The sequence below is a fragment of the Euprymna scolopes genome, chromosome 22 (assembly GCF_053919585.1).
Source record: "Euprymna scolopes isolate OS-2025 chromosome 22, ASM5391958v1, whole genome shotgun sequence".
NCBI classification, from domain to species: Eukaryota; Metazoa; Mollusca; class Cephalopoda; order Sepiida; family Sepiolidae; genus Euprymna; species Euprymna scolopes.
The window spans coordinates 49,139,043-49,166,112 of record NC_136503.1 but is presented as its reverse complement, the minus strand read 5'-3'; the positions used below and the strand labels follow the sequence as shown (position 1 = coordinate 49,166,112).

Genomic DNA, 27,070 nt, shown 5'->3' with positions numbered 1-27,070 from the left:
ATGGCATACAGGAGGCTGATAGGCCTGTACTTAGATGCAGAAAACTGATCTCCAGTATTTTAAGATACGGGACATTCTGACAAATTTTACAATATAACGGGAAACATTTATTCTGTTTATATGAGGATTTCACGGAATAACTATGCTAATTGTCAATATTAATGAAAACATCGAGTCATTAGAAAACCTTTAAAAATATATCTTAGTGACCCCTGAAGATTAAACTTTCTTAATAATTTACGGACGCACTCTTAAACCCACGATACGAATTGTTGCAATGCAGAGCTAACCCCTCTTTTCCTTAGTAGAGGAAAGGAAACATGGATTTAACACCCGAGGAAGGTCATAGGTTACAACGACCGAAACGTTGTGCCAATAACACCCAAGATGAGAATGAATGTCCGAGTAACCAAAACAATACATTCACATCTCATCTCAAAAATTCAGAATTGCATTAGCTGTGTTGATTTTTTTTATAAGACTTCATTTGACCGAAAATTATCTCCTCCTACTTCTACTACGCTAAAACATACGAAACTCCCTCCAATATGTCGTGAGATAAAAGCAAATCATTTGTACGTGCGGGCCGCATGTGTGTCTACGACAGGCCACATACGGCTCACGGGCCGCGTGTTTGACATGCCTGCTTTACATCAAATTTATACAAAGTATAGCCGACATTAAAACCTATTATGCCTAGCAGCTTTGTTCCAAAGTTCATAGCGATCAATTTATTAATTTAGAAGTGAATCCTGTACGTGCATAAACATATGCACGTACATTAGAACCCCGGGATACGGTTGCCTAAGATAAGTTTTTTTTTTTTTTCAAGTTACGATGTGGAATACGATGTTTTTGCGGCCCCAGGTTACAGTGTTATTCATAAGGATTATATGTATGTGTATTATATACTGTACTATATTTTTTTACTAATTTTTAATATGTACTGTATAAAATTTTGCTTAGGCCCCGCCATACGGTGATTTCACCTTTACGGTCCAACCCTGGAACGGATTAATGCCGTATCCTGGGGTCCTGCTGTATCTAACTTTATATAAGGTATACATCGATGAAATTTGGCATCTCTTTCAAACAACAGGTTTTTTTAGCATAATAGAGCCATAAAACTAGATGACATTATTACGTGTATGTTATGGAATATATAATTTCTTAACTATGTCTGGTACTACCAGATCAGGCTGTCTGAAGATATTGGCTTCCTGAGATAAAATGCACCGAATATTGGTGTGTTTTCGTTTTTCTAATCCCTTTTGCAAAACGTAATTATGTTCTGCAAAAACAAAAACAACAGTCCACTTCCCCCCGTTTTTCTTTTTTCCCCTTTTCTCTCTCCCTCCTTCCCCCACTTTCCGACTGGTTTCCTAACTTAAAATGTACCAAACATTAATACTATAACCCTTTTCCCACTTCCATTGCAAACTCATGTTCTGCAGATCAGGGAGCAAAAAAAATTTCACTACAAGACTACCAAACCAAACCAAACCAAACCAAACACTACAAACTTTTTTTTATTATTCAATTTTCACCCCAAACAAGGCACAGTGCCACTTTAAAGTAGGGGGCTACTGTCGGGGACATAAGTTGCAGGAATATTATGAAGAGAGATGAGTAGCAAGATGTCTGTTCACATTACACTTGAACTTCTACATGTCAGTATAGTTAGGAAAGCAGAATCCCGGAAGGGAGTTCCAAAGTCTAGCAGTTCTGGGAAAGAAACTATTTGACTAGAAAGCTTTATTGAAGACACAAAAAGCTTGAAGAATAAAAAAAACTTCTGCAAAATAACTGGATGCAATATGAATAACCCAAAGGGTTGATGTACTATACTGGATTCGACATTAAATAACCTGAAAAAAAGTTGATATGCCGTAAAGCAAAGCAACCAAACCAAATCTTAATTACAACATTGCTTGATATAAGAGTCAGCAGTTACATCCACTTTCAAGCAAACATACAAATACATAGCTTTTTCCATTTAGCATTCATTCCTTATGACATTAAACTACTTTTAATAACTACCATTCATCCTTTATGACGTCATTCATTTTCAATTAGATACCTAATCTATAAAGTTATGTTGCGCAATTTTCAAAGTCACACCCAAATTATTGATTGGAACTAACCAGTTTTTTCTTCCAACTCCTATGTTACTACCATTCATCTCTTATCGTGTATTTCCCTGGGGGTGGGGAAGGGCCTCAGGAACAGGAAGAAACTTTCTCAACCAGAGGGTAATGCCTGGTGGAACAGCTTCCTCGGATCAAACAAAACCAGACCCCATCCATATTAGCTCAGATGCAAAATATCAGGTATTGAATCATGATAGTTGTTAATCTTTGTCTCCCACCACAGAGAAGATGTGACGCAAGGTCGGAAGATGATTATTTAATAGCCAGCATACAAGAGATGTTCGAGCCAAAAGAAAAAAGAAACAACTCCGATAAAATCCTGACATGAATTAATTCTGAAATCAAACACAAACAAACTCTAAACGGCAAGAACATAAACCAAAGAATAATAAAAATGGCATCAGGTAGAAGAGTAATAGTTATTGGTATGGACGGCAGTGAACATTCCGAATTTGCTTTCAATTGTAAGTTTTGGGGGGGGGGGTTATTTTGCAATTTTCGATTGATATTTTGGAGCACTTCTGCAGTTTACGGACCATGCTGAAATAATAACGTTATTATTTAGACAACCATTTTTAACATTCTTAATTATTCTATACTTTCACATAGCAATTTAATAAACAAAAAATACCATAAACTATACAAAAAATGCATGAGCACTCTTGTTAGTATTCCCCGATAGGAGCGCCTCAAGCAATTAGCGATAAACAAACAAAAGAAAGTAAGATCTTTAAATCATAGTCCCAAAGAAAAACATATCATAAGAAAACATTGGTGCAAAGTAAAATAATTTTGGTAAATTTATACAAGCCCCCTATACTACCCCCCCCCAAAAAAAAAACAATGAGACTCTACTTTGTTTAGACGATACCATGTAAATGCCCTAAAAATTTTAGTAAAATAAAAATAATTATTTTAGAATTTAGAGTTGGGATACATTTCGCGTATAAATTAAACAATTATCACATATTTCCGGGCCATAAGTTTTAACCGGATAGCGTTTTAAAATCTCTAAAAAAGTTGATAGGAATATTAACCGCATGCACAATTAAATCAAAATGCTTCCCTTAACCCGACCATTAACCTTAAGTCTGGATGGCATCAGACCCCCCCCCCCCAAGTAAATATAGGATTTAACTAAAACCATGCGCTATCTGGTCGGAAAGTGAGTGATCATTTTACATTAAATTCATGTGCTAAACAGATCCCTGTACTCTAAAGTCTATTTTTATTTTATTTTTATTTTTTTATTAATTTTTTTTTTTTTTAACTTCCAAGTTTTTCAGTGTGTTTACTACGTGTATTCGTAAAAAATAAAACTATGATATTATTTTTCGGTAAACGTTACTATTGGCAACAGTTTTAAGGAAATACAGTTAAGAAATCGGGGGAAAAAAGTATTTTGGTGTACTTACGCATTTGTGACCTATTTGCGTAAAAAAAATATAAGTTATAAAGCAGTTGTGAGTTAAGAAATAAAACAGCAAACATCTTGTTTATTGACAGAAGTAAGGTACGGGGTGCCTTATTACTTTATGCACAACCAATACTTACTTAAGATGCTTATAGTTTCTATAAACTATTATTCAAATTACGCAAATAGGTCAGAAATGAATCGATGAAGCACAAACTTTTTTTTTTTTGCTAATTTTCCAATTGTTCATTAAAATAATTTGCATATATGAAGAATGCGAACCATACTATGTTTTAGATGGCATTTTGAAGTTAAAAATTCAAGTTTTACGGTATATTTTATTCCTTAAAAATTGTTAAATGAAAGTAGTTTATAAAAAAATTTTTTTTAAAAAGCTCCCCTTTCCATGTTAAGAATATTCTTTTAATGATAATCACCTAAAACAAGGCATGAAACCACTTGATGTAAAGAGGTAGAAAAAATAATATATTAAGATAAAAAAAAAAAAATAATCAACAATAAGTAGACAGATTCTGACTCAGGAAACAGCAAATCTTTCCCCTGTGTCATCGCTCATGGAATGCGAGGACTAAGGGACAAAATAATGGAAGCGAGAGTAATGATAACGTTATTATTTCAGAACGGTCCGTATTCTGCATCAATATCAAATAATTTACGTTGCCAACAGTAAGGCTTATCCATTTCTTTTTATGGGAACTAACATAGGGTTCTAATTTACAATAATACGCCCATTTCTTTCTCAAACGTTTTGCTTCGGTTTCTTTTTCTCTTTCTTTCTTTCTTTCTTTCTTTGGGTTTAGCGTCAACATCAGTGCCATTGAATTTATTGACCGGGCAGATAGTAAAGAGACAGAAGGAGAAACGGGGTGGGGATAGGAGGTGGGTGCGTCATTGTAGCGTGAGGAGGTATACAGAGGCGAATAACTCAGTGTCACGTATGCATCGTTTTTGTTTTGTTTTGTTTTTTTCTTGCGAACTCGACTCAAGTGTAACACTAACAAGGCCAAGGGTTTCATATACGCGAGGGGTGGGGGCAGGGTGACCATGGAGCAGCTGGATATAAGGGGGTCAGTGTGAAAATCAAGGCCAGCCAGTTGTATTTATGCTTTAACGTCAGGTGGTTGCTCGGCGAAAAACGGCGATAACTACAACAAAACAGGACACGTACACGATTTTTGTCCAGCCGCTGGGAAAGTGTTCACAAAAAAAAAAATAAAAATAAACCTAAAACTGGGTCAGGGCTTTATGTTACTATAATTTAAATAATAACAGACACACGCGCACACGGCCCTTTAGAGTAACGTTCTTATTTCTTTTAAGTCGAAAAAAAAATTGTTTTCGCCTCAGCATTGCTTCAATTTATTCCTTATTTCTTGCGTCGTGTTGTCTGTTAAGCCCCGAATTTAGTTTTATTTGGTTCTGTCTTACATCTAAGTGACTCTACAAAAGATATTAGTAATTTAATTCATTTCTCACTAAGACTGGATTTCATTTAAGAAAAATAAAGACTTTCGAACCTTAAAAAAAAACTCCAACAAAATCCTGACGTGAATTAATTCTGAAACCCAACAAAACCAAACCCTAAACCAAAGAACAAAAAAATGGCATCAGATAGAAGAGTAATAGTTATTGGTATGGACGGCAGTGAACATTCCGAGTTTGCTTTCAAATGTAAGTTACCTTTTTTTTTTCTTTTTCTTTTTTTTTTTTCTTTTTATTCTCGAATGGATTGCTAATTTGGAATACTTCTGCAGTTTATGGATCGTACTAAAGTAATAACGTTATTTAGGAACCCCATTCTTTGCATAGGGAGAGCTTTGTTAACCATTCTGTATTTTCATATAGGTTAATAAACAAAAGATACCTTAAATATTGAACTATCTAAAAATAGCACGGTCCGTAAACTACTTTAGTTTCAAGTTTACGTACAGTGCCACTGCCACACTCCCAGTGGTAGATGCGATGATGATGATGGCTTAAAATAAGGGTTTTGTTTTTTTTTTGTTTTTTGTTTGTTTGTTTTTTTTCAGTAAAATCATATCTCTATAAAAAGAAAGGGTGCTTGTAAAGAATGGCACCCAGAGTATTAACGGAATATCGTGACTTAGTCCCAGAAGTGACCGAGCAGTTTACGACTTGAATGCCGCGGAAAAATAAATGTGCGAAGAGTTGGGTTATGCTTTAAAATTCTTTTAGCACCTCAAAGAAAATGAATTTCAAAAACGTGGCTTTCAACTCGAACTGTTTCGACAATTCTCCGTCAATACTCTGAACTGAAGACTTGAAATCGTCTGGGTGTCCATTTATTAAAGAAAATAATAATGCACTCATGAATTGTTTATTTTTCATGTGCTCGTTTCGGTTGAATCGTTTCGGTGCGTTAATTATAGTACTAAAGATCTAGGAAGAACCTCCTCCAGGTATTCACTGGCAGGGAACGGAGACTACAGAAATCACTCAAATTCCAGAGAAAAAACCAACGATTGTTTATCAGCGATAATTTAATGACAAATGCTTGTTGTAAGGCTCTAAAGTGATTTGCTAATGCTACGGTACTCTGAAGAAGCAGGAAGCAACACTGGAGATCTGGGGAGACTTACTGTCATTCAGGCTCCAAGAGACACGGTATTTGCTAGTTAACGACCAGTTTTAGGAAAATGTCCGAGATTTTTATAACTAGTGGCCAGGTTGTGAACTTTTAAATTGAAAGTTTGTCATCGAACAAGATTTATTTGTTTTATTGAATTTATTTTTATAAAACAAAAACAACAATCTTTACTTTTTAATTAACCATAGTTAAACATGATTTTCTTTAACAAAAAAACTTGATCATATTTTTGGATTGTTACGTATTTGTCAACTACGAAAATATAATGCGCTTTTTGCAGCTTTGGTTATATGGTAGCTTCCTCCAGTCTTAACAGACTAAGGGTGCCTGCGCGTGGAATTTTTGTAGCAAGAGTTACGCAATCTCCTGAGTCGGCGTCGTTATATACCAGTGGCAAGTGTAGTATCAGGACGACTGGAAACAATTCCTAGGTAAGCAGAGAGCACATAGAGCGCCTAGAATTCCCAAATGGCCACCCATCTGGTACTAGCCAGACTTAACGTTGCTTAACTTCAGTGATCTGACGAGCACTGGTGTCAACGTGGGTGTGCCATGCTCCACTGCAGAGGTTTCTTTAGTTTTTCCCCAACATTGGCGAGTGCATAGTAAAAATCAAAGTTAACCAAAAATATATTCACACACAACTATTTTTGCACTCTAAACAAGGCATATTATTACCACCCAGAACGTGGAGCCGTGTCTATCAGGGAACTATGCGAGTTAAGCAGCGAAATGTCTGTTTCACATTTAAACTTCTGCAGGTTCGTACAGGCAGGAAACGTGGAAGGAATTCCAAAGTCTAGCAGTCCAAGGGAAGAAACTATTACAGCAGGCAGGAGGCTTTCTCTGACATATAAGGACCTCAACAGTAAAGGAGTGGGATTTTGCTACTTGTCGGCTTGGTTTGAAGTATTTATGTCGAGGAGGGGGCGCAGTGCGCACGTGCTAGGAGTCCATCAGAACACATTTCATTAGGGTTTTTTTTTTTTTTTGTTTGTTTTCATAAGAAAAAAGTCCTTTAAGCTCATCATTAATCTTGGTAGCAATACAGAAAAAAAACATTGAAATCGTTGTGTATATGTATTAAAGAGGATTTGGAAAGTTAAATGTTAATTATGATTAATAATTAATATTGATAACCAACGAACACGCACTATTAGTGTATTATCCGAAAGGCCCGATTTAAGCGACGTCTTTATCATCTGAGCTACTTCCCATATACACACGGCGAAATCGATTCGCGGACTGCAATTTTTTTTCCGGGTTGGGAAAAAAAAACGAAAGAAAAGTGTATTTATTGCTCCTTTTAAATGTTACGCATTAAACAGTAATTAAGCTTTGATTCTGTCATTCGATCTGTTCTTTTCCGGTTACTCCGCAAACTAGAAATTCTTTTAACCTGTTACTCGTTCCTGCCACTATTTTCACGCTTAATTTCCATGTCTGAACGATTTTGACTGCATGGAATCTATATTTCGTATTTTCCGTATAAAAATTGTATTTAACTAGACCTCGTAGTACTTTGTTTATATCCTTGATCTTTTAAACACATTTCAGACGAAAACATTATGTACTTGCATGTCATGGTGAAATTCATATAAATTAAAATAATTACGAAAAATGATCCTGTAGATGTGCTAGATGTATCTAAAAAAAAAAAAAAAAAAAAAAAAAAAAATCATCCACAATATGTTCGGAAAAGTGTTCGTTAAAAATCTGGTACTCGTGCAGAGAGTAATCCGTGCTGAAATAATGTTATTTAAAAAGCCATTCTTAACATGGTGAGGGGAAGGTGTTTTGTACCTATTCTGTACTTTAGCCTTACAATTGAATAAAAAATATATAAAACTCTAATTAAACGTGGAAATACGATTTAAAAAATAGCGCGGATCACTCTACATTAGCACCAAAAATATCGAACCCTTAATTTGTCAATTTAAGTCAATTATCTGCTTTGTTTTGTCACTGAATTGGTCACATAACTCTTCCACATTAAACCATACGATGAAGCTCGATGATTCGATAAATTCTATTTTTACTTGTAATTTTTCTACTGCGAAATTAAAATTCATACTAATTTTGCCATGACCTATAAGTACGTAATGTTTTCGCCTGAGGTTTGCGTTAGGTTAAAAAAAAAAAAAAAAAAAACTAATGTAAGCAAGCACTAGGTGTCTCAGAATTTTGGGAATTTTTGACACCCCTAACGCAAAACTGCGAATAAAATATTTTTAAAAACTCGTAATTTCTCTTAAGGTGGGTTGTTTATTTTCTTTGTGGAATATCCTTCCAAAATAAACTATTAAAGTTGTTTAAAAAAATAATAAAAATATTTTTTATTTTTTTAAAAAACAGTGTTTACAAAGTGCCGGCGCGCCTTCATGCAACCATTTTCTTTTTTTTTTTTTTTTTTTTTTTTTTTTTTTGTAAATCTATCGATTTTTCTATTGGCTCAATTTTTACGATATTTTCATGGTCAATGTGAAATTTTATGCTCTTTCCAATAAATCAATAATATTTTAGACAAACGTTGTTTTAATTCACGACCCTCTATTTTGAAATGTCTATTAAAATTTTAATAATTTATTGGGTTTGTATTACTGTACAGTGTACACATAGATTCGAAAAAGTTGTCAAAAAAACAAATATATAGCAAATAAATGTTATCAAAGGCAAGATAAGTTACTTTTCTACCTAGCTGGATATATTTTTCGTGTTTTTATACAATGTAACATGTTTATTCAGCTCGAAAAGTATAGTGTTTACCGATGTATTGGAAAATTCAAAATGGCGCCCGACACTCTCTTTAACATGGTAAGTTCAGGAAAAGATGTTATAAATAATAAACTAGACAAAATACTGTTAGAAATTCGCTCATTATGTTACCCTGACATAAGTTGACATATATTCGGTGTTTTTTAATAGCATTTTGTCTAGTTTATTATTTAAAACACCTTTTCCCAAACTTACCATGTTAAAGAGAGTGTCGGGCGCCATTTTGAATTTTCCAATACATCGGTAAACACTGCATGTTTTTCGAGCTAAATAAACATGTTACATTGAATAAAAACAAAATGTATCCAGTTTGGTAGAAAAGTAACTTATCTTGCCTTTGATAACATTTATTTGTTATATATTTGTTTTTTGACAACTTTTTCGAATCTGTGTACAGTAATACAAACCCAATTTATTTACTCACCAAAGTTTTATATATCACAAATTGAAGATCAAAAAAAAATCAATAAATAAAATATTCTAATTTGTGTTTTTTGGAAATTTACCTGTAAAGTCCAAAGTGTAAACCCTTTTTAAAACCACGTTGATTTTTAAGTGGAAGCATGTTATGCTTATGATTGTCAAGTTCATATTGGGCGCTGACGACAATTTTTTTCTATTTCATTCAATGTTTGTTTTGTTTTTTTTTTAGATATTAAAAATCACTCTTTAAAGAATTAAAATATATTAAATCAAAAATTCATCTATTTCTTTAAGAGAATAAAAAAAATCGGTCGAGTGGTTTTTTTTTTATATATATAAAGGCAAAAACTTATAAGTGAATTTGTTCATTTTTTTTCAACTACGGAGGCACCAAAATACTAATTTTGGTTTACAGCACGCAATAGAGATTAATTATGTCCCTTTGAAGCCACCGGAAGATAAAGGCGAATAAAATCAGATGTTTGTCTCCCTTTATTTGAACAGTTAAAAAAAAAAATCTGAGTTCGCGTTATTTTGTTTTTTTTTTTTGTTTTTTTTTTTTAGCATTGTTTAAAAAAAGTATTTTATTTAAAAAGAACATGGAATATAAGTATAAGTATGGATTAATTCTTAACAATGGAAGTACCCATTGAATAGTACTTTTTATGGATAAGTGTTTTTTTTTTGTTTTTTGTTTAATTTAATTTGGTCTTTGCTCCTTTAATTGAAAAGAATTATGGTTTGAATTACATTTTTCAAGTAGTTATAAGCTTCGAAAGATTAAGTTGAATTATTCAAGTTCATATACGGCATTTTTAATGGCGGCTTCTGATACACCTAAACAAGCACGATCGCGTTATATTTTGGGAGGGGGGTAGACGAGAATTGATAATTTAGATTAGTATAAAGTGTTAATTATTAGTGACAGACTTGTGGCGGTTTAAGGTTCAATCCTCAAGGCGGTCGATGCTAAGATAAGAATTAAGAATACGAATTGCATGGCTAACGGAACGAGAGCAAGCTAACCCCCCTCCCTCCGTAAAAGTACTTATTTCAGTGTGACTCTATAAACTTTAACTTTTGGGATTACATCGGACGAAACCTTGTAAGAATAATATTAAAGATGCATATCAAAGTCTGAATAATTCAAATATTACAAGATCTCGTGTCTTTGTTTCTTGCTTATACGTGCTTTTGATAAATATACAATCAATTCTTAATTAACTCGAAAATTTATTTGGTACTAGCAAGCTGCCCGGCATTGCCCGGCTGTAAGATGCGCATAAATATATTTTAATTCATACAGAAACTGAGACCTGTGTATGCGAATATTATGTTTTTCTAAACGGTTCACTTCTTGTAAGTAATATAAAAAAAATTTTAAGCTGAGATCGAAACCATAACCTAAAGACAGTCAAGTACGTTAACCAATAGGTTAGCTTGAAACGATCTTTAAAGTGTTTTCTAACCTACTTATTAACATCAGGAATCTGTCACGTGAAGGATTCACGCATGCGCGTTCGTGAAACAGTTGCTAAACAGATAAAAATCCAATGACCTCCCCCTCCACACACATACACACACACGTACCAATTTTTCAATTGTTACTCCTTAGCAGCCCTTTTTTCCGGATAAACACCGATTAGTTTTCCACGTGTCTGAATACCCTATATACATAATTTCAAGTCTGTGTATCAAAAATTCGTTGAGTGTATAGATTGAGAATTGTCCTTGTACACACATTCTCACTTTTCTAATATATAGATTATTGTAGAATCGTTCTCCACAAGTTATATTCTGCTTATTTTAGGCATTTCTTGCGTGTAAACAATTCTTCAAAATTAGAATTTTGAGTGGAGATAACTCAATTTCGCATATGATTATAACATGAAATATCATTATTTCCTGGTGGTTTTAGTTATTTATTGCTATCGAATATAAATACTGTGCGTTTTGGGTTTTTTGGGGGTTTTGGGGGGGGGGTGCTTTTTTTTTGCTTTTTTTTTGCTTTTTCTTTTTTGCTTTTTCTTTTTTCTTTTTTGCTTTTTCTTTTTTTTTTTTGCTTTTTTTTTTGCTTTTTTTTTTGCTTTTTTGCTTTTTTGCTTTTTTTTTTTGCTTTTTTTTTGCTTTTTTTTTGCTTTTTTTTTTTGCTTGCTTTTTTTTTTTTTTTTTTGCTGTTTTGTTTTGTTTTGGGGGGGCGGCTACCTTAAGCAATTGCCTGTTATCACTCAAACTTGTTAACTGTTCTAGACTAAATGTTAAAGTAACTCGGAAATAAATCATTTTACGCTAAATGTATGCATTATACAACTGATTACCCACTTTAAATTCTGAAATGTGGACTTATGCAGTATAAGGACAGTGCTTTCGTAGGAATCATCCGGGCAGTTTACGGAAAACGCCGGAATGTGCCGAACGAGAGTTTCGTGCTTATTTAAAACTAGCCTGGGTGCCCGGCGTTGCCAGTGTGTTTGTAGGTGTGTGTTGAACAAAAATAAAAGTTGTAGTAGGCTTTGTAAAGGCGGAAAAGAAAGTGAAAGTGTGTGTAAGGGTGTTGGTTGAGCCAAAAAAAAAGGGGAGGGTTGCGAGCAAAAGAAAATTAGTAGTAAGTTGGCTCGAACTCATAACGCGACAGAGGAAAAGGAGGTGAAAAAAAAAAAACTGTCTTATCGATGCGACCACCGCGATTGTGACGTCACAGGCGGTCAAAATGACCTGTTTTATGCGATGTCGTTGACGCGAGGTTTGAATGACTTGCAAAAATCCCTCTTTGTAGAAAAGTGCCCAGTCGAGGGTGAAGAAATTAATGTTTTTAGCCAATTTTTCGATATTTGTCGTCTGAAGGGTCGAGCTCCAAAAGGTTACCGATGTCGTAAAAATCCGTCGCCTCTGTCCTGAGTATTAGGCAAACATACAAGCATACATTTAAACACAGGTGAGATTTATATAATAGACTAGCCTGGGTGCCTGGCGTTGCCCAGGTGTTTGAAGGTGCGTTGAGCAAAAAAAAAAAGTGGTAGTAGGCCGGCAGGCTCGCACCCATACCGGAAAGAAGGAAAAGAATATAAAAAAAAAACTAACGTCTTTGCTGTTGCACCCATTGCCAAACCAGAAGTGGCGGAGGTTTAAATTAAGGCTAGTTAATCGAAGAGAGGGGATGACTTTTGAAAATATCTGCGAAAAAAACGACCCCTCCCTGTTGAAATCAGTCGAGCTCGTGAAAATCCGTTGCCTCTGTCGAAAGATACATACATACATACATACATACATGCATGCATTTAAAGACAGGCGAGATTTATTATTTAAAAGAAACCCGTCAATACAACTCCCAAAATGCAATAATGGAAGTGTCTTGAGCAATTGCGAATTTCAACATGCTTCCAAAAGTAGGAGCAAAAAAAGTAATGAAAATTTATTACTTTTTTCAATATTTGTACAAGGTATCCCTCCATCTGTCAATTGTACAAGTTAAATTTGAACATCCTTAAAAGGTTTTCCTTTTAATTATAATTACTGGTTTAACTTTAAGCGATGCTACTCTAGATGTTTTCTAGAAGTAATGTGAAACACTTTTTATCTTTTATAGTCAAGAATAATTGTTTCAACTCAAAGTTATATAAGAGTCAAAGAATTATTTTTAGTCTCAAGATATATCTTTATCCCGAGACAAGAGAAACTTTATTTACATGTGCTTCACCTATGAACATTAGGAGTCTTGAGCCTTACAATCTGGACAAAGCCAATCTCCAGAAGTCTCTTCCTCAGAGACTTCCGCACAGTCAAAGTGGTACCATATATTGTGTTTGTCACAGCATATCATTGGGGACGAATTGTCATTTCTAACAAAACCAGCCGGACCGAAATTTCTTCAAATTCTGTCTCTGTAAGAGAAAATTCTCTAATTTCTAAAGGATACAAATGCTTTAGGGAATGGATTTGTTCAAAACCATCCCCTAATATATAGCTGTAATGAACTCGTCTATCCTTCTCAAGAATGAGACGAAGAACTATACCAAGACTTCAGAATGGTCTGATTTTGTAATTTCACCAAAACAATATCACGCTCATATTCTCGGTACGATGACATACAATGTGAAAAAAATATTCGTACATATGAAAAATTGAATTTTAATGTATGTAAAATCCTTAACTGAAATAAAATTGGATACATTTTAGGTATAAAGATACATACTACTAAAAATAACAAACTTAATTATTCTAACAGAAATTAATGCGTTTTCATTTTAAGGGGCGAAAAAAGTATTCATACAAATCAATTTTAACTAATATTTTAGGGTAGTATATTCTAGAATGTCGAAATTGCTTGTCTTACGAGAAGGTTCTAATAATGCCATAAGGTAAAGAATTAACCATTTCACAAAAACTGATTTTGTTTCTTTGGAACGAAGGAAACACAGAAAGATTTCTAGCAACCTGAATATTCCTTTTACTACAATTGCTTCGTTCATCCGCGGTTTAAGACTCAAAACGGCGTTGAAAACTAAAGACTAACAGATGCTCGGATGAAGATTTCTCCAACATCAGCAAGGATATTATGACACCAGATCCAACAAAATACACGGGTTACCTGAGAAGAGCTGCAGGAACTCTGAGTGCATCTGAGGATAAAATAACTAAACGTGCAATAAGTAATGACCTACAGAAACTGACTGAAATCACGCACTCCAAGGAAGACTCTAATCCTCTTGAAATGACACAGATACGCTAGGTTAAATTTGCTGCAGAGCACATAAGGATAAAAATGTACGTTTTGGTAAAAGATATTATGGACAGATGAAACTAAAATAGCTGTTTGGTTATAATTATCGAAATCATGTGTGGAGGAAAGACAGTGAAACCTACTGAACACTGTGCCACCTGTAAAGTTTGGTGTCTGCATCATGATATGGGGCTGTTTTTTCTGCAAAGAGTGCTGGTGTAATATCTATGATAAATCGTAAGATGAAAGCTACCAGAAAATTCTGCAAGACAATGACTTCTGTTGACAAGCTTTGGCTATATTCTGATTGGATTTTTAAACAGGATAATGATCCTAAGCATCAATAGATCTACAAAGAAATGGTTTGCTGAAAATAATGGCCAAGTGAGTCGCTGGACTTGGATCCAATCGAGGATTTATAACGATATTTGAATTTTCAAATTGGAAAATGAGCCCCAAAAAATATCAAGAATTTGAAGATAAGAAACCAAGAAGAATGGGGAAAAATATCAGTCAATGTGTACAAATCATTAGTTGAGAAGTACAGCAATAGACTGGTAGCTGTCGAACTCAAGATATTCCACAAAGTATTAAATTAATGATTTTGTTTTATACGAATACTTTTTAGCATTTTCAATTTGTTTTAAACCACATAAAAAAAACTCATCTAAAATCAATTTGTTGACTACTTTTGCGCATTTTTTTCTACCCTCTCCCTCCATCTTTCTCACACTTTCAATTCTGACCCAGTTACATTCGTACTCATTGGAACGGACGACATCTGTCAGAATATTGACACTCTTACTTGGATATTTTTTCTATTTGTTTTATGTTCTTTTGCTGGTATTTGCTTTTGGTGTTGTTTATATTTATCTAAGTTTTCCATTTCTTTTCTATCTCTCTCTTGGTCTATACCCACTCTCACTGAACCTCTCTCTCGCACGCTAAACCCCCTCTCTCTCTCTCTCTCTCTCTCTCTCTCTCTCTCTCTCTCACACGCTAAACCCCCCCTCTCTCTCTCACACGCTAAACCCCCCCTCTCTCTCTCTCACACGCTAAACCCCCTCTCTCTCTCTCTCTCACACGCTAAACCCCCTCTCTCTCTCTCTCACACACACGCTAAACCCTCTCTCTCTCTCTCTCTCTCTCACACACGCTAAACCCCCTCTCTCTCTCTCTCTCACACACGCTAAACCCCCTCTCTCTCTCTCACACACGCTAAACCCCCTCTCTCTCTCTCACACACGCTAAACCCTCTCTCTCTCACGCTAAACCCCCTCTCTCTCTCTCTCTCTCACGCTAAACCCCCTCTCTCTCTCTCACGCTAAACCCCCTCTCTCTCTCTCACGCTAAACCCCCTCTCTCTCTCTCACACGCTAGACCCCCTCTCTCTCTCTCTCACACGCTAGACCCCCCTCTCTCTCTCACGCTAGACCCCCTCTCTCTCTCTCTCTCTCACGCTAGACCCCCTCTCTCTCTCTCTCTCTCACGCTAGACCCCCTCTCTCTCTCTCTCTCTCTCACGCTAGACCCCCTCTCTCTCTCTCTCTCTCTCTCACGCTAGACCCCCTCTCTCTCTCTCTCTCTCACGCTAGACCCCCTCTCTCTCTCTCTCTCACGCTAGACCCCCTCTCTCTCTCTCTCTCTCACGCTAGACCCCCTCTCTCTCTCTCTCTCTCTCACGCTAGACCCCCCCTCTCTCTCTCTCTCTCTCACGCTAGACCCCCCCTGTCTCTCTCTCTCTCTCTCTCACGCTAGACCCCCCCTGTCTCTCTCTCTCTCTCTCACGCTAGACCCCCTCTCTCTCTCTCTCTCTCTCTCTCTCTCTCACGCTAGACCCCCTCTCTCTCTCTCTCTCTCTCTCTCTCACGCTAGACCCCCTCTCTCTCTCTCTCTCTCTCTCTCTCTCTCACGCTAGACCCCCTCTCTCTCTCTCTCTCACGCTAGACCCCCTCTCTCTCTCTCTCTCACGCTAGACCCCCTCTCTCTCTCTCTCTCACGCTAGACCCCCTCTCTCTCTCTCTCTCACGCTAGACCCCCTCTCTCTCTCTCTCTCACGCTAGACCCCCTCTCTCTCTCTCTCTCTCTCTCGCTAGACCCCCTCTCTCTCTCTCTCTCTCACGCTAGACCCCCTCTCTCTCTCTCACGCTAGACCCCCTCTCTCTCTCTCTCACGCTAGACCCCCTCTCTCTCTCTCTCTCTCACGCTAGACCCCCTCTCTCTCTCTCTCTCTCACGCGAGACCCCCTCTCTCTCTCTCTCTCTCTCTCCCTCACGCGAGACCCCCTCTCTCTCTCTCTCTCTCTCTCTCTCTCACGCGAGACCCCCTCTCTCTCTCTCTCTCACGCGAGACCCCCTCTCTCTCTCTCTCTCACGCTAGACCCCCTCTCTCTCTCTCTCTCTCACGCTAGACCCCCTCTCTCTCTCTCTCTCACGCTAGACCCCCTCTCTCTCTCTCTCTCTCTCACGCTAGACCCCCTCTCTCTCTCTCTCTCACGCTAGACCCCGTCTCTCTCTCTCTCTCTCTCTCACGCTAGACCCCCTCTCTCTCTCTCTCTCTCTCTCTCACGCTAGACCCCCTCTCTCTCTCTCTCTCTCTCTCTCTCACGCTAGACCCTCTCTCTCTCTCTCTCTCTCTCTCTCTCACGCTAGACCCTCTCTCTCTCTCTCTCTCTCACGCTAGACCCTCTCTCTCTCTCTCTCTCTCTCTCACGCTAGACCCTCTCTCTCTCTCTCTCTCTCTCACGCTAGACCCTCTCTCTCTCTCTCTTTCTCTCTCACGCTAGACCCTCTCTCTCTCTCTCTTTCTCTCTCACGCTAGACCCTCTCTCTCTCTCTCTCTCTCTCACGCTAGACCCTCTCTCTCTCTCTCTCTCTCTCTCACGCTAGACCCTCTCTCTCTCTCTCTCTCTCTCACGCTAGACCCCCTCTCTCTCTCTCTCTCTCTCTCTCTCTCTGTCTCTCTCTCACGCTAGACCCCCTCTCTCTCTCTCTCTCTCTCTCTCTCTCTCTCACGCTAGACCCCCTCTCTCTCTCTCTCTCTCTCACGCTAGACCCCCTCTCTCTCTCCCTCTCTCTCTCTCTCTCTCTCTCACGCTAGACCCCCTCTCTCTCTCTCTCTCACGCTAGACCCCCCCTCTCTCTCTCTCTCTCTCTCTCTCACGCTAGACCCCCCCTCTCTCTCTCTCTCTCTCTCACGCTAGACCCCCCTCTCTCTCTCTCTCACGCTAGACCCCTCTCTCTCTCTCTCTCTCACGCTAGACCCCCCTCTCTCTCTCTCTCTCTCTCACGCTAGACCCCCCTCTCTCTCTCTCTCTCTCACGCTAGACCCCCCCCTCTCTCTCTCTCTCTCACGCTAGACCCCCCTCTCTCTCTCACTCACTAAACCCCCTCTCTAAACCCCTCTGTCTCTCTCACTAAACCCCTCTGTCTCTCTCTTACACACTAAACCCCTCTTTCTTCCCCGCCCCAACCGAGTGACCCCATTGTGAATAAGAATTCCATGTAGAATCCAGATTCAGTCAATACCTATTGGTTCATGTATTCGTGTATATTTCGGTAATCAAAAACAAGTGGACCTAATAGTCTTATTTTTTAAACATAAATAAAAACTAAGATTGTTTTACTTATCAAATGTAATTCTAATTATCAATAATTATTTTTTTTCTTAGAAAACAAATCTATACTGGTGTGTCAGCAAAAGTAATTTGACCTCTGGTGTAATATTTAGGTCACTTGATTCGTAAAAGTGATAAAGTAAACTTAGAATTCAGATTTGGTCCTTTCATTTGCCCCCCCCCCACCACCACCACACATTTTTTTAATCTTTACCGATTTTTAGATTTTTTTTCTTCTATTTTCTGTAGGAACTATACACATTGTTTTATATATAATATATAAATCTGATAATTTTTTTTTCTTGGAGTTAATCCTGTGAAACTATTGTTATATATATATATATATATATATATATATATATATATATATATATATATATATATAAGTAATGTGATTTATAATTTAAAAATTTTTAAATTTAAAAATCAAAATTTAATTAAATTAAAAATCAGTTTCATAAGAAGGAACAACAACAAAGTCAATTATCTGTACGATCGTTTCGGAAATCCGTGCTTTTTATTTGTGGTATACATGAAGTCACGTAGAACAATTATACATAGTTTTTTTGTTAAGCACGGTCTCCTCATCAGCAAATTTAGGAGGATTTCTATTGAATTGAAAAGACACCAAAAATAAACCTAGCATTAAAAGTAAGGCAGATGAATCTGAAAAATTGAAGTAAAAGGTTTGGATTTAAAATTTATAAGAAAATTAATAAGAAAATTGGTATAGGTTAGAGATAGAAATGAGTAGAAAAAATATATATTTTTTTGAATTTACATAATAAATTTGATTTATAAATATATAGATATATAATTACCTTTTGGTTTTTCTTTTTTTGAAATCAGGAACTGTATTTAAAGTAGTCATTTAGATGTTTGCTATAGCTTTTTATTTTATTGAATGATGAATTTTAAAAGGGCGACGCTCGTGCAGTAAATTGTTTCCGTTAGCGTATTTTGATTTAAAGACGCTACAGTTAATATCTATAGTTTTTTTTTTTTTTTTTTTTTTTTTTTTTTTTTTTTTTTCTTTTTTCAAGTTTTTAAGGGGAGATAATTGTCATGGCTTTATTTATTATTTGATTTACGAGTCTAAGGGCGGTAATTGGTTTAACTTAATTTATTAAAAAAAAAAAAAAAAAAAAATCTATTTTTACTAATGAGTAATTTTTAATGATTTAAGGTGGTTTATATTTATTAAATTTAAACCAACGTTTATGATTACATGATAAAAGCTCGTGTCTTGAATTTATTAGTTTGGTTGTGCTTTTTATATCTATATATATATATATATATATATATATATATATATACTGGTCTGAGTGCCCGGCGTTTCCCGGGTATTTGAAGATGTGTTGAGCAAATTGTTGTTGCGACCCTCGCCAAACCGGAAGTGGCGAAGGCTTAAATTAAGGTTAGTTAATCGAAAAGGGATCTTTCGAAAATATTGGCGAAAAAAGCGACCCTCTCCCTGTAGAAAAGTGCCCAGTTAAGGGTGAAGGAATTATTGTTTTAGGCCAATGTTTCCATATTTGTTGTCCGAAGGGTCTGGCTTCAAACGATACATAGAACAAATTCTCTCATTAGTACCCAATATATATAAATAGTGATGGTTTCAAAAGTGTAAAGATAAAAGATTTTTGTGCCATCAGCTAGAATCTGAACCAAAATTTTCAGCACTCCAGCCATAATCCGAATTTAGCAATTCAGCCTTCATCGTTACTGCCCGAGTTATCGCTAGATGAATAATTAAAAAAAAAAAGGGGGGGGCTCAATTAAGCGACTTCAAACTAAAAATGTGTATATAGGCATTCTCAGAATTTAGTCTATTTACTCCTACCAAAGTCAACTGTATTTTGTTTAATTTTGACACTTCAGCAGCTATTTTTACATGCTAAAAACTAAATCGAAAGTGTTCCCGAGGTCCAAATATTCTATATCAAATTTCAAGCCTGTAAACTAAATATTCAGGGAAGAGTTTGGTAGAGACGTTTCGTGCACGCATGTTGCATATGGGTGTATATAACGTCTCGTTTGTGTCCCTGGGGGGGGTACATAAACACAAACAGCATACTTTTTGTCATTGTCATCTCTTAATAATGCGTGACAAAGTTGGTCATTTCATAATTTTTTATTTATTCCTTCAATTATTTTGTCAGGGGTTGCAGTTTCGCCATTGTCTAACTCTTTACCTCCCACCACCACCCCCACAATTCGTAGAGTGGACTACTTCATTCCATGTCCGGCCTGGCCAAAGCCTGATACTCGACTGTTCTCTCCAACTAAACTCCACGTCTATATCTAAATCATTATTACATCATCACCTGATGGTTTTCACATAATCCATTTGTTATGCCCACATTAAGCTTATAGGTCTGTCTGAAATGGAACACATACATCAAATCTGTTGCCAAGATCGCTGGAAAAATGGTTGGATCACTCTACCGCTCAAGTAGGTATCTCACTGCTGATGCAGTCCTCTATCCACATCTGGGCAGGAGCTGCTCAGTGTGCTCTGAATTGCCTTGATTGTTCCAAAGGTTTTTCAAAACCTAGTAAGTGATGCCCTTTTCTCTTCCATGCAACCTCTTTCCCACTGAGAGGCGTCGCTAGCCTGTATCTACTCTATCGCTATTTTCATGGCAAGTGCTCGACTGAACTCCGATCTGTGGACCCCCCCCCCCGCCTTGCCAAACTTTCATAAAAAAACACAACCACTACATTATTTCCCCACTATCTAAACACAGATTCCACGAACAAAGCTTCTTTGCCAGAACTGCTCGCCTTTGGAACACTGTTCCGCTGGCTTGCTTCTTGGTTGAAGACAACATGGTGATCTTCAAGTTACCCAAATTTACACAATAAGTGATTACTGTGCTACTGCCTTACATTCATTTAATCCTTATCCTGGAGTAGCCTTCAGGCCTTGATAATGGTGACTACCAAGTAAAAATACAAAAACCCTAGCCTCTTGATTCCAAATTCCTCTTCCAAATAAAAACAGTTGTAAGAATAAAATTACATATTTTTGTAAGTTAACATTCCTAAGTTATTGTTTATGAATACCTCTTTTTAGGTGTCATTCCATTTCGGCTTTCGAAGCACAATCATATTAATCGACTAGTTTATTTTCCGGCGTTGCCCAGAACCAACAACATAACACAAGGTCACACACCCATACATATAAAAATAAACATGTCCGTGCGCTAGAACGTTCTTCATCCTAAATTCTATGCAATTATGCAAAATGTAGAACCTACGCTTAAAAAGGATTAAGCGTAATAGTTAAATGAAACCAATTTAATCAGAAACTATCAAATATGACTATAATGTACAAATTAGTTAACCTTCATGAAGTTGTTCGCATACTGAATATATAAAAACTTCGTTTTATTAATTTTTAAATAGAAAAAAGTAGGCTTTTAATATCAATGTAAGAATGAGAATAAAACTGAACTTATATTATTACTAGCAAGCCGTTCAGCATTGCCCGATGGTAAAATATCCTTAAATATACTTTGATTTATGCAAATTTCATATTTATTATAGAGCCAATACTCTGATTATTATATTGTACCCAATATATAATCATGATTTCAAAAGTTTTAAAAAAAAAAAGACTATGGTGCCATCAGCTAAAATCAAAACCTATAACGCTCCAACCTTAGTCATTACCGTTTGAGCTATCGTCAGATGGATATGAAAACGTTAAAATTTAATCGACTTTAATGTACGAATGTATTTTTGTGCATGCGTACAAGAGCATTTTAAGTTGACTTACGCCTGCCAAGTTCCAGTTCTAACCTCTTATCGGCTATTTTTTACCAGCTGAAGACCAAATCAAATTTGTTCCAGTTTCAAGTCTGTAGACCAAATATTGAGGAGTTTGTTAGACTGTTCCTCAGACTGTCACTTTATTTATTTATGTGAAATACGCATAATATAAATGTTTGATTTTAGCAACGCTTATATCACGGAGAACACACCTAACTTATATAGGTAATAGTGCTAAATAACAACTGTTAAGTTTACATTATGTAGACAAAATATTTTATAAAGGTGTGCAGATTTGTTTCGGATATAGCATTATTTTGGCAGTTTTGTCAGTGAAAAAAAAACTTATATAAACACATCATTAATATCTCCAACTCAGTATCTGTATGTTTGTATGTTCCCTATAAAAAAGGAAGGTTAGAGAATCTACTTAAAATCTACGAGCTTATTCTTCAGTAAAATTTACTGAGGAAGACAATGAAATGTTCCTGAATCTAAGTGTCCTTTTAAGGGAGGTGGGGGGGTCTATGATGGCATAACCCCCATTTAAAAATTTTTTAATATCCTACTTTATGAAATGATATTTAAACTCCATGTATAATACACTAAGTCAGAGTCTACGACATTTCATCTTTTATTCAGCTAAATATATACAGCTAATAAGATTACTTTCAGCCAGGAACTGCAGCCTCCTCTGCTGTCAGGGGTTCGCTCCACTGGACATGAGCACTGGAGCTTTAGAGGGTGTTTATCTGATGTGCAACAGATACTACACCTAAACTGTTCAAGCAAGTTAGGAGCCAAGGTGGGAAGTACTGTACCGAAGGATAAAACACTGAGGTCCTGAATAGTCATCGTCAAGGTTGACGAACTGCATGATGATGATGATGATGATATTAGGATGCGAAATTAATAGGAAGAGTCGGTACAAAGAAAGTAATTTGGTGTTATGAGCATAGTGAAAAAAAAAGCATAGTAGTGATCCTCATTAAATCCTGAGCAGCGCCAGGTATTCCTGCTAGCTTAATTTGTACAAGCCTCGTTTTGCTTTTAATGTGCGCACAATTTTCAGTTTCTTAAGAGTGAATCATGGCCCATATGTTAGGGAAAAACCAGTGATTTCAGCTTCTGTTTGTCATTGGGTTTTCATATTGTATAATTAAAGTAGCAAAGAACCCGATTCCCCCCTCCTCCTCCTCGTACAAAAGAATAACCAAACAAATCTTCAGCTACAAAATGTAAAGCTTACATAAATATATAAATAAATAAATAAAAATATATACAAGTTTTCTCATCATAAAAAAAACTATAGACAATAGAATTCTGTTCAACAAAGAATCTGAAATTTCCTTTTATAAAATTAACCCAATTCTGTCATGATGCGACTTTGAATAAAACAGATTAGTAGCAACAATTAACTGATGTTGAGAGTAAGTAAATAAGATATTTTATTGCTTGGCTGTTGGCTTGAAAATTGTTGGAAAAATGCCAATCCTGGAGAAGTCCTAAGATTCTTCCCCTACTTACCTCCCCTTTCAATACATCTAATACATTTGGCATTTCTTCCTCCTTTGAATACCTGATTAGCACTCTTACTAATAAAATTGATTCATTAGAATAAGCTGAATACTTTTCACGTCTCCTAAGCCGATTGCTCTACTGAGGCTTGAGTCTAGTCTACCCTACTATTTCACCAATGTCGGGTGGTGACAGATGGACTCGCACTCTTTTTTTTTTTTTTTTTTTTTTTTTTTTTTTCCAAAAAGCATAAGAGAAAGTGATTTTACGACCACTTTAACTTTAAAACTTATAGCATCTGGTAATCCGAAATTGTCACTAATTTAAGTACTTCCTAGGCTACATATTGCTTAACTTTGAAGACTTTATAGTGAAGCAACACGTTCTTGCATGGCATTACAGTTCAGTAATAGGTAGAATTTCAAAGCTTAGGTGTTTAGTCTACCTTCCTATTCATCCATAGCCGGTGAGACTGGAGAGGAATTCATACCTTTCCCAAGGATATTAAAGAAATAGATGGTACTTACGTATTTTTGGTACTGCTTTTCGAAAGCCATTCTTAACATGGGAAGGGTGTAGTGTTACTATTCTGTGCATCCACCTAAAAATTTAATAAAGATATCGTGAAACTCAAATTTAACCTGAAAAAAAAAACTGTTTAAAAATAGCACGTACATAAGCACCAAATAGATTTTATAGACTCTTCCACTTCTAAACTTATGGCATTTGGTATTCTCAAATAGTCACTCGTTTAAGTAATGACTAAACTCGACATTACTTAACCTTTCGTGATCCAACAGCACCTGTGTTTTAGTATGATATAGTTGATCCAAATCGAATCTTGGTCATTTAGCGTTTTTATGTAAAATAAATACATAATTATCTGACGTATATTAAATTTTTAAGTTGGTGAAAGTAGATATAGGACGCTCTTATTGCTTAAATTGTTAGCTTGGAAATTGTTGGAAAAATGCCAATCAGGGGAAGAAGGTTCTTGAAGATGAAGAGATTAATCTTCCACTCTCACCTCACCTCTCCTTTAACCTACATCTCATAGTTGGCATTTTCTTGCCTAATCGAATGCACGATTAGCAGTATGACTCATCAAATCGATTGATTGTTCCAAATCTGGATACCATTCAAAGTGACCGTCGTATACTGAATGATAAACACAATATTAGGAACATTACCATTCCTAATGCTGAAGCAAAGATGCCGATCTCTTGAAAAGATTGCAACTCTGGATTGGTACAGATATCGTAACGATTGAGTTGTTTTATCACTTGGTGGATGAAGATTGCACAATAAGAAAAAACTATTCTTGATAATAAAAATTGAAATTTAGTTTTCCACTGAAAATCTTTTTCTTTGCTTTTCATAAAATTGTAAACATGCACACTGCTACATGTTTAGCGTGGAGTACATAGATATGTTGCAAATGGCAGGCCTGCAATGGGGAAAATATTTAGCTAAGAGAAGCAATCACCCAAGAAATTGGATGGTGTCTTTGAAATAATGTATTTTTCGATATAAGTATTCATGCTGAAAAATCAAATTGAAATCCTATAGAAATAGCATTTATTCCAGATGATAAACACTTTTGTTGGTAAATGTTTATGACTATTAATAAAACGGACAATAATTCTCAAATGCTTTTGATCTGTGGCCTATCAGAAATATCATTTCTTTTAAACTGTCTTTGTCTGTCATTGTTTTTTTGTTTTGTTTTTTTTTACTATTGGGCCAATCTGGCTCAAATTTTGTATGGACCTTTGTTATAAAGTGCAGCTAAGTACTGTGGTATCTGTTCAATGGAGTTAGAATTAGTATTTAATCCAAACATGAGCACAAACTTAACCATATTTAACCATAAAACACTCAATCTATGTAAACAGTCTAAAACTTTTGCCAGTTTTAAAGCGACTATATATATATATATATATATATATATAACGATGAACTGCACAACCACTATAATTCGAATCAACATTTTAATCTTAATACCTCTAACTCACCCGCTTTAGAAAAAGGAAAAATTGTTTAATTCTCCATTTAGCTCAAATGTCAAAACTAATATACCTAAAAAAAATTTAACATTGTACAAAATTCTTTAAGTACCCACATCGATATAGTTTTATCTTTTAATAAAAAACATCAATAAGCATTTTCTATTCAACTATGCCTACATTAGAATGAAAAATTTAAACATTTTATAATTAAAAAAAAAAATCAAATCGGCCAAAAAATCCCTTTCCCAATTAAACTTAAAAACAATTACAATTGTAATAAGTTAAATTGCTAATTCAATAATTATTGTATCCATAGGGATGTTATATATATTCTTGCACGATCAGAGCTACCCCGGTAATCCCCCCACACAACACTTTAATATTCTATCAACAACTTCTCTCCCTATCATCGATCTGATAGAATCACTGATCCAATAAAAGAACTTTCAACTACCTCATTATTAATAGTAATAATGATTCTCCTTTATAATCATTCTAACATTAATAACCCTCATAATCTCCCCAAAGCAACACTTATTAATCCGAGTTACACTCACCTTACAAAAATGGATGGTAACGTTCAATGCCACCAAGATAAAACTGGTTTCATTCAATAATTACAAGAAACCTTCTCTACCACCTATAGCAATGGCCAACAACTCTTTAGCTGAGAGTACGTCTTTCAAGCTCCTTGGCCTAACGTTCACAGGAAACATGAGCTGGAACAATTACATCGAGGGCATTGCCAGGGCCGCTGCGAGGAAGGTGGGCTCTCTCTACCGTGCTAGAAAACTTCTAACACCCGAAAGTATCCTGTACCTCTATAAGGCCACTATTCGCCCATGTATGGAGTATTGCTGTCACATTTGGGCCGGTGCATCGGCTACTAGTCTCTCGCTCCTTGACAGGGTTCAAAAGAGTCGCAAATCTGATAGGCCCTAAACTGGCATCAAAACTTCAGCCTCTGTCCCATCGTCGAAACGTTGCATCCCTCTGCCTGTTCTACAAGTATTATAATGGTGAATGCTCTGAAGAACTGCAAGCACTTGTGCCCCCACGACGTGAACACCCTCGACAGACCCGACAAGCTACAAAATCCCACCCCCACACTGTAGAGATCCCTAGATGTAAAAGATCTTTCTACTCCAGTAGTTTCTTCCCCAGAACTGCTAGACTTTGGAATTCCATTCCAGGTCACTGCTTCCCCAACTGTACTGACATGCATAAGTTCAAGTGCAACGTGAACCAACATCTCGCTGCCCTAATCCCTACATAGTACCCCAGTAGATGTTCCCCCTGATAGTAGCCCCCTACATTAAAGTGGCAATGTGCCTTGTTTGGGGTGAAAATGTAATAAAAAAAAATAAAAAAAACCTCAATGAACAAAATTTAAACCATCCCCCTACCTCAAACCCCAATACAAATCAATAACAGGCCCCGAGCATCTTACAAAATACACTCTGATATTGGCGCTATCTCAACTCTAATAAAGATCAGAATATCAAACCACACATCTTTTAACGACTAAAACCCTAATAATAAGCAAGGAACTTCTCTAACTACTTTAATTAAAAAAAACTAAAAATCTAAAAACTTTTTTCAATTAAATGCACAGTTAAGTCTTACACCCTAGTATCTAATTCATGTCACCACTGCACATCTGAAGCTATATCAATAGTTACTTCCCCCACTCAAGCAATAACAAACTTTAAAAGCGAACTTATCTCCTATTGCAAACATGAAACCAAATTTAAATATGGCCAATTTGAAATTACTTAACTTTAAATAATTCCCTTAACACTATTCCACAAATTATAGATCTCTTCCATTCACTTTCTCAGCACTTTGTGACTTCATTATTTTATAAATTCCTATTCTCTCCTCTCTAGTTGGTTGGCCATTCTTCCCCTCCGCTGACTCTGCTAGAATGTATATGCATGTGAACATGTACTTCTCTTCTATGTATACTTGGGCATCTATTCTTTGATGTTTATATGCTCTCTAATGCTTGCATTTGAGTATGCTTATGTATATATGCAT

General features: G+C 36.1%; 1 protein-coding gene across 1 annotated transcript in view; it reads left to right on the top strand.

Moving 5' to 3' along the window:
- Nucleotides 1–4,157: 4,157 nt before the first annotated feature.
- Nucleotides 4,158–27,070, top strand: part of LOC145243438 (putative universal stress protein SERP1273) — a 36,078-nt gene continuing 13,165 nt past the window's right edge. Inside the window, exon 1 of the mRNA XM_080106326.1 lies at nt 4,158–5,256. Coding sequence (XP_079962452.1) covers nt 5,187–5,256 — 70 coding nt within the window. The 5' untranslated portion in view covers nt 4,158–5,186. The remainder of the gene's footprint in view (nt 5,257–27,070) is intronic.